The sequence below is a fragment of the Pristiophorus japonicus genome, chromosome 4 (assembly GCF_044704955.1).
Source record: "Pristiophorus japonicus isolate sPriJap1 chromosome 4, sPriJap1.hap1, whole genome shotgun sequence".
NCBI classification, from domain to species: domain Eukaryota; kingdom Metazoa; phylum Chordata; class Chondrichthyes; family Pristiophoridae; genus Pristiophorus; species Pristiophorus japonicus.
In genome coordinates, this window is record NC_091980.1 from 41522770 (window position 1) to 41535786 (window position 13017).

The 13017-nt window shown below is 39.8% G+C and overlaps 1 protein-coding gene across 9 annotated transcripts in view; it reads left to right on the forward strand.

The window, feature by feature from the left end:
• aff4 (AF4/FMR2 family, member 4) overlaps positions 1–13017 on the forward strand; it is a 123997-nt gene that overhangs the window by 79189 nt on the left and 31791 nt on the right. For 7 of the 9 annotated variants that reach the window (XM_070878120.1, XM_070878114.1, XM_070878113.1 and 4 more), the window contains 4 exons: positions 767–818; positions 5163–5189; positions 11373–11427; positions 12390–12427. In XM_070878120.1, the coding sequence (XP_070734221.1) occupies positions 767–818; positions 5163–5189; positions 11373–11427; positions 12390–12427 (172 nt within the window). The remainder of the gene's footprint in view (positions 1–766; positions 819–5162; positions 5190–11372; positions 11428–12389; positions 12428–13017) is intronic. The other 2 variants (XM_070878118.1, XM_070878119.1) reach the window with 1 other exon arrangement.

Sequence of the window (13017 nt, forward strand, 5' to 3'; positions counted from 1 at the left end):
GGCGCCGCACCAAACAGACAAGGAGCTGCAAAGCGCTCGAGAATAGCGCGTTTTTCTTCTGGCGCCGTTTTAGGCGCGTAAAACGGCCGCCTAGCTCGGAGGGGCGCCCATTTTTTATCCTGTGGAAACTTGGACCCATAATCTCCACTAGTTTGGTGTCAATTTTTATTTGATTATGCTTCTGTGAAGCACCTTGTGACATGTTTGTACATTAAAGGTGATCTATAAATACAAGTTGCTGAATTTCATAAACCATGATTATGAAGCACTAACTTATACAACAAGGCGAAGTTGTGCTATATTTTTTTTTAATTCTTTGACCAATAGAGCCCTCACTTTTGTCAATGCAGCTCTGTAACTGGTAGTTCGCAGTGGATCATGTGAACTGTTCAGGATTACTCAGCTTGCAGTTTTTCTCTGAAGAATTGTCTTAGCTGCAGAGTACAAATCAGCAACTTGCTCCATGGGAAGTTGCAAATATGAGCACACATGCCACCCTCTAGTGTCTCTTTCTGTCTCTCTCTCGCCCCTGCCCCCCTCTCTTTCTCTCCGGCCCTCCCTCTGTGTCCATCCGGTTCGCGCATTCTCTCTCTCGACCATCTTGGTCTGGTTCATCTACTCTCTGGGCATGTTCACTCAGGGATTAAGGGAGCCTTCGTCCACGATCTTTTAAATTGGGTACAAATTTACTGGACATAATAGAAGACCTTAAACTGTTTTTGGTAGTGATTAGAATTATATATTAATAATGAGATTTTAATTGCAGAGAGATACAATGCAACATCAAAATCAAACTCCAGTCATCACCAAGCAAAATGGTAAGTAATTTTCATTTTGCCTCACTTTAGATGAAGATTTTCTGTGGGCACTCTTCTGCAATGATCATAGCCCCTTTTATAAAGACTGGGTTTACAATTTCAATGCATGTAGGGCACAGAGGAATCTTTACCAATCTTCTCTTGGCATATATATGACAGTGAGGAAGATTAAAGTTTAATGGAGTGTGCAATTTTCAGGTAAGCCTTAGGCAAGAACTGTCCAGTGTCATAGTTGCTGACTATGTAGTTATCTCAGCAGTACCACACCAGTTGATGCAAATTTGAGGTACTTGATACTGTGTTTATAAATTGTTTTGGGAGCAAGATATTAATTGGACAGAAGAGATAGGTAAAGGGGATAGGGGAATGGAGTTCCTACAATGAGTACAGGACTCCTTTCTAACTCAACATGTAAAAAGCCTAACAAGGGAGGATTCACGAGTGGATCTACTGTGGGGAATGAACCAGAGCAGATATGAGAAGTAAAAGTAGGGGAACATCTAGGCAATAGTGACCATAATATAATGCACTTGAAGATAATAATTGTGAAAGACATAAGTATGACAACGACCAGGTTAATAGATTGGAGAAAAGCTGATTTTGAGGGGTTGAGAATAGAACTTGGGAAAATAAAATGGATAACAATTATGGTGAACAGCAATGGAAAACATTTACAACGGTGTTCAACAGTCCAGGAAAAATATATTCTGCTATACAAGAACAAGCTAAACACTAATGAGATACCATGGATGAATAAATTGAGGGTAAGGAAAGAGGCATACATTAATATATGGACAGCAGGGGAGAGCATGATGAGGGAGAATCTGAAGAGATTAGGAGAGAAGTTTTTAAAAAAAAAAAAGGCAAAGAGAAACTATGGAATTAAATTATCAACGAACAAAATAAAATTCTAAAATATTTTACAGGCATGTAAATAAAAGGAAGCTTTGGATGGGATTAGGGCCACTAAGGGATGGACAGGATAATACCACAGGCAGCGAGAGAGATATGGCAGAGATATTAAATAATTACTTTGCTTCAGTATTTACCAGGGAGATAGAACAGGTGGAAATGACATTGAATGATGAGATTAGTGATGAGATAACTGCATTTAAAATAAGCGAGATATATTAAATATCAAAGAGGATAAAACCCCTAGTCTGGACGAATTACATCCACGCATTTTTAAAGAATCTAGAGAAGAGATGTTAGAGGCATTACTACACATTTAGTAATTCGTTAGAAAAGGGTGTAGTGCCAGAGGACTGGCGGATAGCTAATGTAATACCTATATTTAAGAAGGGAGATAGAACATGTCCAGAGAACTATAGACCAGTCAGCTTAACATCGGTGCTAGGAAAAATAATGGAATCCCTACTAAAGGAGAAAATGGAAGAACATCGAGAAACCAAAAATATAAGTCAGCATAGATTTCAAAAGGGAAAGTCTTGCTTGACCAAGCTCATTGAATTTTTTGAAGAGGTAACCGAGAGAGTAGACAATTATTTTAACTTATCTAGATTTTGAAAAGGCCTTTGATAAGGTACCACATAATAGACTAATGAATAAGGTCAAGGAATGTGGAGTTAGGACAAATAGCAGAATGGAAAGCTAGCTGGCTTCAAAACAGACAGCAGAGAGTAGGGGTAAAGGGTAGCTATTCAAAGTGGCAGAAGGTAGGAAGTGGTGGTCCACAAGAATTAGTGCTGGGACCATTGTTCACAATTTATATTAACGATTTAGATTTTCCCATCAAAAACACAATTTCTAAATTTGCGAACACCACCAAATAGTCAATACTGAGGAGGAGTGCAGTAAATTACAAGACGACATTAATAAACTTGCAGAATGGGCATATAATTGGCAAATTAAATGCAACACCGATAAACGTGAGGTATTACATTTTGGTAAGAAAAATAGGGAGGTCACATATTACTTGGAAAATAAGAATCTAAATGGGGTGGAGGAGAAAAGGTATCTCGGAGTACAAATACACATCACAAAGTATCGACACAGGTTAACAAGGCCATAAAAAAGCAAACCAAGCACCAGGGTTTATTTCTAGAGGGATAGGATTGAAAAGTAGTGAAGTTATGCTAAACTTCTATCGAACCTTGGTTTAGACCACACTTGGGAGTACTGCATACAATTCTGGTCACCATATAAAAAGGATATAGAGGCACTAGAGAGGGTGCAGAGAAGATTTACAAGGATGATACCAGGAAAGGCTGAGTCTCTTTCTCTTGAAAAGAGAAAGCTGAGGGGTGACCTAATAGAGGTCTTTAAAATCATGAACGGTGTTGATAGATGCAGTGTGTTTCCACTTGTGGGGAAGAGCAAAACTAGAGGCCATCAATATAATATAGTCACCAAGAAATCAAATAGGAAATTCAGAAGAAACTTCTTTACCCAGAGAGTGGTGAGAATGTGGAACTTGCTACCAAAGGAAATGGTTGAAACTAATAGGATAGATGCATTTAAGGAGCGGTTAGATAAGCATTGGAGGGAGAAGGATATAGAGGGTTTTACTGATGTTCAGATGAGGAAAGATGGGAGAAGGCACGAGTGGAGCATAAAGGCCGGCATGGACTGGTTGGGTTAAATGGCCTGTTTCTGTGCTGTATATCCTCTGTAATCCTACGTACACATGTAGTGGTGAGGGAATATAGTCGTCATCCTGGGAAGAGGACATATTCAACAGTCCGCTCCGAGTAGAATGGGTCTTTTCCAGCTAGATTTATTGGTACATTTAGCTGTTGGCGAACGATTTGGACAAGTAACAGTTTTGAAAAGTTGTGTACGTATTTTAGATGTGATACTAGATGATATGAAAGGTATTTAAAAAAAAAAATATGCTCAACCACTTTGTAATTTTACCAGTTTCTTAAATGTATATGTTAATATTGTATCTGATCTGTATTTTAATTAACTTGCATGCTTTTAGATTATCTGCTAAGTGTGACAAAAGGAATCTCTAGTCAAGTTTCAAGCCTGTTTGTTGTAATTATATTAGCCAGGTAATTTCCATTCAACCTCCTTGTTTTTTTGCACTTTGCATTCTTAGATAATGAGCAGCTTTATTGTAAAACAGGGTAATTTACAATAGAATAAGCATAAATTAAAAAAACAGCTCTACTAAAACAAAAACTGTTGATTTGCTTCTGTTTATAAACTGCCATTTCTCTCCTCAATGAAAAAAATAACAGTTCCAAATAGATAAATTGCCTGTTGTAATTGCAGCAGTGTTGGAATAGTTTCTTCCAATTGTTCTTTTCCCTGCTGTTGTGATCAAGATTGGACATTTTCTATGTGGGAACTTGTCGTCATAAATTTTGGGCTCAACTTCCCTTCCACCTCCAAAATCATGTGATCTAGTCATGAGCCATAGACCATCCAAAATTTAAATCATTTTCACCTAATATACAACTAAATGAGGATGGTACATGAGAGAAGCGAACTGCTGGGGAATTGGAAGCATCTGCATCGCGTGCATACCAGTGATTCTTTTGCACATAACTGAAGGCAAGACGAGTAACGTGATTCCAATGTATCAATATTAGATTAGGAGGAACTCTCCAATGGCTAATGAATAAATGCAGTGTGTGGTATGGTATTGAGCTGCACAAGCATCAGCTTCAATCCAAAGTCTCTGCTAACTGGTCATGGGAGTTCCCATTGTTTTAGACTGGAGTGAGATCCAACTAGCCACGGGGATTGTGCTACACTGTGAGGTTCAGTTCTAGTCTCTGCTGAATTTATTGATCTCTATTGCAACAAAAAGTCCGTGGCATCATTACTGAGCATCGGCAAGTTAAGATGTATCCGTGGTTGAATGAACTTGCATATGAAGAACAGGCATTAAAGCAAAACTACTGGAGGGCTTACAGGTGGATGTATTCTGACCTGCTTTAGAATAATAAACTGTTTTTACAATAAACCCAATCATTATATAAGTGCCACACTCGTCATCACTTGAAGCAATTGGCCTCCCACATTTCCAACTATTTCAAATATTTCAACTTCTGGGCAGCCTGGTAGTACAGTATGGGGGTAATATTTGAGGATTCCACCCCCACCTATGGAATATAACTAGGAAAAGCAATATTACCCACTGGTAATATTTTTAAATCATGCAGTTCAACAATCTTGGCTTGTGGTTGTAGGTAAAATATGTTCTTGGTTGAGTAGTGATCTCCCTTTGGAACTGAAGAGAACAAAAATACAGAACTTTGTGTGGGTAGCTTTTCACTTTTAAGCTACTCCAGATCTGATATGAAATGTAGTAAGTAACCAAATAGAATTTATAAGTGGCATGATTTATAACCTCCTTTCTTTTTTAAATAGCTCTGAAACTGAACAAACTGCGTCACGGTAAGTCTACCTACAATTGGATGTTAATTCTAACAGAAAACAGACCTGTGTGGTGTGTAGTATATTTTGTGCAAGGGTCTTGCTTTGGTCTTTATAACTGAGTTGCATATGATGATGCTATCGAACAGTCTCCATACTTCTTGCCATTCTTTCTCTGTTACCTAATGAGCTATGTCACTTTCCCAACTTGATGAGTGGGTGTTCAGGTGCCACCTGCAATATATGTCTGCAGGATTGTTGGGTAGTGCAGATCATGTGGTGATAATGATGGAAATTGGAAATTGTGATACAATCTCCTTTTGAGACTAGGGATTACTTTTGCCAGGCTCTCAATCTGCTTGAGGTGGGAGTTCCGTTATGCCATAGTACTGCGAAGGCCAAAAAGCCGAGAGGATCATAAACACATTCTTCACCTGATCCAATCTAGCATTACAGTACCCCAAAGGTCTATTTTTCTCTCTTTCCCTTTTATTCTCTTTCTCTGTCTCCCTCTCATCTCTGTCCCCTCCTCTCTTGTGCTGCCCCTCCTCTCATGCTGCCCTATGTTATGTTATGTTATTTGAAATGCCATGTTTCAGACAAGATGTTAAACTGAAGCATTGTCTGTACAGGTGGCTATAAGAAATCACAAGCTACCTTTTTCAAAAAAGAGCAGGAGGTTCTCTGGGCTATCATTTGTCTTTCAGCCAATACCACTTAAATAGATTGACATCATCTCATGCTGTTTATGGCACTGTGCTGTGTGCAAATTCTCTGGTACGTTTGTCACTGTAAGCAGCAGTGATGTCCCCCAAAAGTAATTTTTGGCTGTTAATGCTTTGGAACGTCCCGAGGATGTGAAAGGCATGATATAAAAGCAAGTTTGTTTTTCTCAACCCTAACCCGGCTGGAATGTGGCTTTTGAAATGCGAGTGCAGGGTTTCTTAAAGGGCTTCACATGTATTTGGGGAAACCTCTTAGAGTTGAAATAGCACTTTAAACCACAAAATCGTTGGTAAGCCCTTTCTTTTTTTTTTAATGCTTGGGGGAGAGAGAGAGAGAAGGGGTGGAAACGGAAAGTGTAGAGCCTTCATTCTTCTTCCCCATCCCACTTGCCTGTAGTTGAACATTGCACCTACATTCTTCACCTTCCTGCTCTCTCCAACCACAATTTGCTATTCCTGCCCTGAGCACCTGTCTTCTTCCCCTTGCCATTCCCTTCTACCGCCTCCCGTTCCTTTCTAAATTTCCTATCCTGCTCTCCAACCTTAATGTCCACACCTTTTATTTCATTCCCTCCTATCAAACGTAAGAAACAGGACTCCTAAGATTACACACTATCAAGTTGAGCCTGAATGAGTGATACGGGTGCAGTGTGTCAAGAACTGAACAGAATGGCAGTTGATAGTTCTTGGTCATCCACAACTTCATATTGAGCAAGCAGTCAGACAAGCATGGTGGTGAGTGACCATGGAGTCTATTTTATTGGTAGAGATGAATGTTTTCAAGCTGACCCCATATGGATGATGTCAAGGAGCAACATGCAGATGAGGAATAGGAGGGGATCCCTGGGTGAAACCTTGTGGCACTTTTCAAATGCCTGTTTCCACCTCCGTAACATCACCCATCTCCGCTGCTGAAATCTTCATCCATGCCTTTGTTACTTCTACACTTGACTATGCCAACACACTCCTAGCTGGCCTCCCACATTCTATCCTACATAAACTAGAGGTGATCCAAAACTCAGCTGCCCGTGTCCTAACTCGCACCAAGTCCCGATCACCCATCACCCCTGTGCTCACCGATGGCTTCCGGTTAAGCAACGCCTTGATTTCAAAATCCTCATCCTTATTTTCAAATTCTTCCATGGCCTCATCCCTCCCTATCTCTGTAATTTCATCCAACCCCACAACCCCCTGAGATGTCTGCGCTCCTCTAATTCTGCCCTCTTGAGCATCCCTGATTATAATTGCTCATTGATGGTCGTGCCTTCCGTTGCCTCGGCCCCAAGCTCTGGAAGTCCCTGTCTGAACCTCTCCGCCTCTCTTTTCTCCTTCAAGGCTACTTTAAATCTACCTCTTTGACCAAGCTTTTGGTCACCTACGCTAATTTTTACTTGTGCGGCTTGGTGTCATTATTTTATCTCCTAATACTCCTCTTGTAAAATGCCTTGGGATGTTTCACTATGTTAAAGGCGCTATAACAAGTTGTTGTTGACTGTGCCAGAGTGGGAGAAGAAACTATTGTATGGAATGTGCTGGTTACATCGGAACAGTAATGGAGGTACGATAGTATAGTGGTTATATTACTAGACTAATGATCCAGATGCCCAGGTTATTAATACAGAAAATGAGAGTTCAAATACAGCCAAGGCAGTTTGAGAATTTATTTTTACATCTGGAAATAAAAAGCTGGTATAAGTTCTTTTAAAAAGTGACCATGTTGCTATCAATGTCAAAAAACCATCCAGTTCACTAATAAGGAAACTTACCATCCTTACCCGGTCTGGCCTACATACAATTCCACACCAACATGTTTGACTCTTAACACTGCCTTTTGAAATATCCTACCAAGTCACCTTGTTCTATCACCACTACAAAGAAGCAAAGAAGACAAACTGCAGCGATTCAAGGAGGCGGCCCACCACTACCTGCTCAGGGCAACAAACGCTGGCTGTGCTCCTAACGCCCACTTCCCAAGAATTATCTTTTTTAAAGTAGGAGTGGAACCAGTGAAAGTGATGCCATGGAGGTGGACCATGTGGTGTTTGCATCAAATGCTTTAGAGAGGTTGAGGAGAACAGGGAGACCAGAATATCATATGGTCGTCATCACAAAGGCTACCGATGACTTTGTCCAGGGCACTCTTGACACTGTAGGCAAAGTGCAAACTGGACTGAAGAGGTTTAAGCAAAGAATGATGGGAAAAGTGAGCACAGACCTCGAGGATGATGTCTTCAAAGATCTTGCAGAGGAAAGGGAGGTCTCAAATCATTCATCCAAGTGATAATATTTAGACTGAATCAAAACAGGTTAACCCATTGAAGCTTATTTCAACATTTAAAAAAAACATTAACTGGATTTACACAGACTACGGTGAACCTAGAAATGTTACACAGTAGACTAGAGGTGTCCAAGCATTTGACTTTGATTGGCACATAGATGCATGCCATGGGGCCCTGGGGAGGGACACAGTTTAAGTAACTGTTTCCATTGATTTTTGTATGTCACAAGATGGCAACCGATTTAAGATGTATCCACCAGTGAGGCAGCAGGGCTAAAAACAAAAAGCATTTTTTTCCGATCCTCCAGACCTACAAATGCCACACAGAACAATCCAACAAAAAGAAAATATAAATATAAATAGAACTGAGTAGCTTGAGCTTTCAGGGCTGGATTTTCAAAGCTCAGGGGTTGAGTGTAGTAATATTTTAATTTCTTCCCCCAAAACCAGTATACAGTATGGAGTAGTTCATTATCCATTCTTTATACTATCAGGAAAACTCAGTGGTAAAATCCTTGAGATAAATGTTGGGTACCTTTTACGTTTTGTGTGACTTACGTGTATTGTGTATACATGACCCTGTGTTTATTGAACTCCGCATGCTTGTCACATCGCAATAAAAAATGTGTTTCTTTTTCTAAAGTTTATTATAAACTAGCCAGCAATGAATTTTAAACAGTAATGTACAGTATATTGATATTTCTAAACCACTGACTATGCACATTTATGAAGACATGGGCATCACGATTGACAGTTTTTAAAATTACAAATATCTAGTCTGCATTTAGCTGCTGTGCGTGTACCCCAATTTCCTCCTTGCCTATGAGCTCTCTCTTTCTTTCCTGCATGTATCTCTCTCCATGAATGTGCTTCATTCTAGCATTTTTGCTCGGTCTGATACTCCTTTCTCACTACGGCTAATGTATATTGAGTTCAATTTACAGAGCTGCTTGTGAACAGAAATTCTAGTAATCACAAGCTAAGCTATTCGGCTAATGCCAAACTACAAATTCAGCAGTATCAACCTAGCAACCATGCCTCTTCCACTTGGGATAAGAGACCACAAAAATCAACACACATTTATTTAAAATCAGACAACAGCAAATGTTGGAAACAAAATACACATTGAGATAGTGATCGACTGTAGAGAACATACAACTTGTGATGCACCATATCTCACTTGCAGCATTGGAGTTTAGGAGTTCGACAGCTTGCTCTACTTAGCGGTTTATATTCTGCAATCCACATTATAGTTCTGTGATCACAGTTATGTTTGTGTTTTTATCCATTTGTCTCCAGTGAAGATATCGGCCCTGAAGTTGTGGTCGGAGGCACCCCGCGAGGAATGCCTCCTACCTGCAAATAAAATGCCCTAGTGGTATGGAGATTCACGGCTCTGGGCCTCTCCTGGGTATTCGCAGATAGAGGCCCATGTATTCCAGGAGCGCATGCGGTTCGCAAGCACCCATGGGACCACATGGGCCAGTCCTACCAATAAAAAGGGAATCCCCATTCATGCGTATGTACGGAATCTCCATAAGCATGAATGGGAATACCCCAAAAAAGATGACGACACAGCAAATAAATTAACCGAAAAAAATTATGGCCTAGAAATTGGGTATCGTTTGGGGGTGGTAACATCGGGGAGGCGGGACATTTTACGGAGGTTCCGCCCCCCTCATTAAATGCGTGTTACCGCCCCCGGACGGAAGCGCTCCACTTTCTTCCGGGGCGGGAGCGGAGCACACGGTTCAGCAGTACTATGCATTGGGCTGAGTAGGCGAGGCCCTTCCCTGAATTAATGGGAACCCACCTACCTGGAACACTGAGAAGTGGGCATGCCGCACAATATGCTCGGCACTCAAGCAGAGTGCCAGGCTGAGCGGATCACAGCGCAGATCCCACGACCAAAGCACAACCGGAGATTTTATTCAGCTGCAGCTGGCCACCTCCCCTTTAAATTTCACCCCGGCAATGGCTGTCTGGTATGTGTCCCCTGAAGCTGTCGCTATTATCGCCCGGCGAAACCCAATTTAGGGGCCGGGGCACGAACGGGGTGATGCAGACAGCAATGATGTTACAATCTCTGGACGCAGGAGATTTGGGACGCAATGCCGTAGCACCGCCGCTAATCTCCCACCGAATTTAATGGAAGTGGTTAGCGGTGCCGTGTCCGAGGCCACTAACGGGAGGTGCAAATGCACCCAATTTCTCCCCCTATATATTTAAAATTAATTAAAATGCCATTTTATTAAATATTTAAAACAAGTTTAATTTTTTGAAAAATAAATGTAAATGTTTTAAAGGGGCCAAAAATAACCTTTCCTTATTGCACAGTTTTTTTTAAACTTATAAATGATTTAAAAAATGTATTTTTTTTTTTAAACTCTTCGCAACCAAAAGCAGGCCTTACGCCTGCTTTTACCAGATGTAAGAATTTCACGGACATTCAAGGTCTAGACGTTGGGCAAATAATCCAACTCCCCACCTGCGAATGCCCTTTTCCCACGGATTAGTACGATCTATCAAGAAAATTCTTCGCGTGCAAAAACCCAGAACTTGTGAGACCCTTATGGGCACATATACACCTGTAGGGGCTGCAAAATACAGGCCATTAGTTTCCATTGATCACACTTGCCAGTTCCTCCAGTTTGATTTTTAAATAACTAATACTGCTGTATTTATTGACATGCTTGGTTTGGATTACTGTCTTGTACTCCCTCCTGAAGTATTCAATAATTTTCCATCTCAACAGTCATTATTAACATTTTCCATGTTCTAAAAATGTAATTATCTGCCCACAATTATCCTGTTTGCTTAATGAAGTGTCAGTGAAACAGGCTTTTAAATGGAGCCCTTTTTCTCTGCTTTTTTTCAGAGAAATGCAGTCCTAAATATTTCAAGGAAATGTGGTTTTTATTTTCCCCTTGTGAATGGGAATTTAACTAATTTGTGATTTTGTACTCCTGACTGATACATTTGACTTCATTTTCTAAACTTTATCACACATATCCATTTTGTCTTCTCTTGTGTTCCACTACATTAGATGTCTGGAAAGGGCTCCACTGAAATTTGTACTTTCTATCCTCTTGCAGGTTTGAAAATACAGCTGAACATTTCACTGTCTGTTAATGCACATCAATTTATATCAACTAGACTTGCTTCTTAGTGATGATGGTAATTCTGTTTCATTTTGTGTAGAATGTTGGAAGATGACCTCAAACTTAGCAGCAGTGAAGACAGCGATGCAGACCAGGTTTGCCTTCACTCCAGCATTTGTTTTCTGTGTTTGGAAACTGAAATTGTTTGATTAATGATGTAAAAACTTATCTGCAATTTATAGATAAACTTGCTTGCTTCAGACCATTAATGTGCTGGAAAAATACGAATAAGTTGCTTTACTCTTGAAGAGTGGGCCAAGTGCTTTTTTGTTTAACTTCCCTGAATGATCTTTTCACTCACCAAAAACTTTGAGATATTTAATTAGAGTAAAAAGTTTACATTTTATCAATGGTGTATAGACGGAGTTAATGGAAGTAAGAACTACAACTATACATAAAGGATCACATGCAGCAGGTGGCAAAGGAAGGAGCAACAAAGGACTGGAAATGGAAAAAGAAATGCATTGGTATTACAGGATTTATAAGTTGATAGGTTGACTTACTTTGCAGCTTACCAAAACAAGAAGCAAACTCTTACCGCATTTGAAAGTGGAATTTTTCATTCGGCTCCCTTCTTTAAAGTCACATCAGAAGCATGGAGAAAAAAATCCAAAACTGCATTAATACTGATGGTTTTACATTTGGACCCAAACCTACTAGTACAACTAGAAACAGATTTCTTCTCCTACCAAACAAAACTTTGCTTTGTCATGTGGGTTTTATAACCTTGCTTCTGTACTTTAATACATCAGTCCCAATCTCCTTGCTCAGTGGTTTAATACATGTTTAGAAACATCTTTTAGGATACTTGGCTGATTATATCACCCCTCCTCTGAAGGTGCATATTGTTTGGGTAGGGGATTCATAATTCAATCTACATAGCAAAAGCACAAGTCTTCTGACTGCATTTAAAAATATTTGTAATTTGAGCAATTGTCATGTCACTTCTTCCAAAATAAGTTTTTGGAATGTGTTGAAAGAAATTGGCAAATCCTTATTTTTGAGTATTGATGTATCTTAATTTTATGAGTATCTTTGTATTTTTCTTTATTTCTAGGACTTGGGGAAACCTCCTGCAAGGGCTACTCCTGAAAGGTTGGTAGTACTTGTTTCTGTGGAATGTAAAACAGTCATCAACACTGTTGTGTCCCGTCTCGTGTTCTTTATGCCTCCTTGCAATGCACCATTACCATTTTTTGATCAGAAAGCATGCAAGTCATCTACTCGTACACTTAATGACACTTTGGGATTGTATCAGGAACTTGGACCAAAGGATTGTGTACATTGGCCTGCATCAAGTAAATTAGAATCCTTGTGGTGTTCACCATTATCTGATTAATCTTGCAGTCAAGACCAGCAACATATTAACACATTGTGTGTTACTTGACTGACAGTTGCATAGGATTTTCCATGTGGGAAATTTATATAAGATGTGTTTCCAGAATACTACTTGTATTTCCAATGAATTACTCTTCAGTGAATAACTTATTTTCACAGCACTTTATTCACTTACCAGAACTTCATACAGAAACATTAAGAATAACTTGATGCATAATTTCTTGGTCCTTTTGAAATTTGAAGGTTTCCTAAAAGGTAATTTTTGTGAACTAGATTGTAAATAAATCATGCAACACATGCAGAAGTTACTTGCAATTAGAGCTATAAACCTGAAAGTTCAGTGGAGT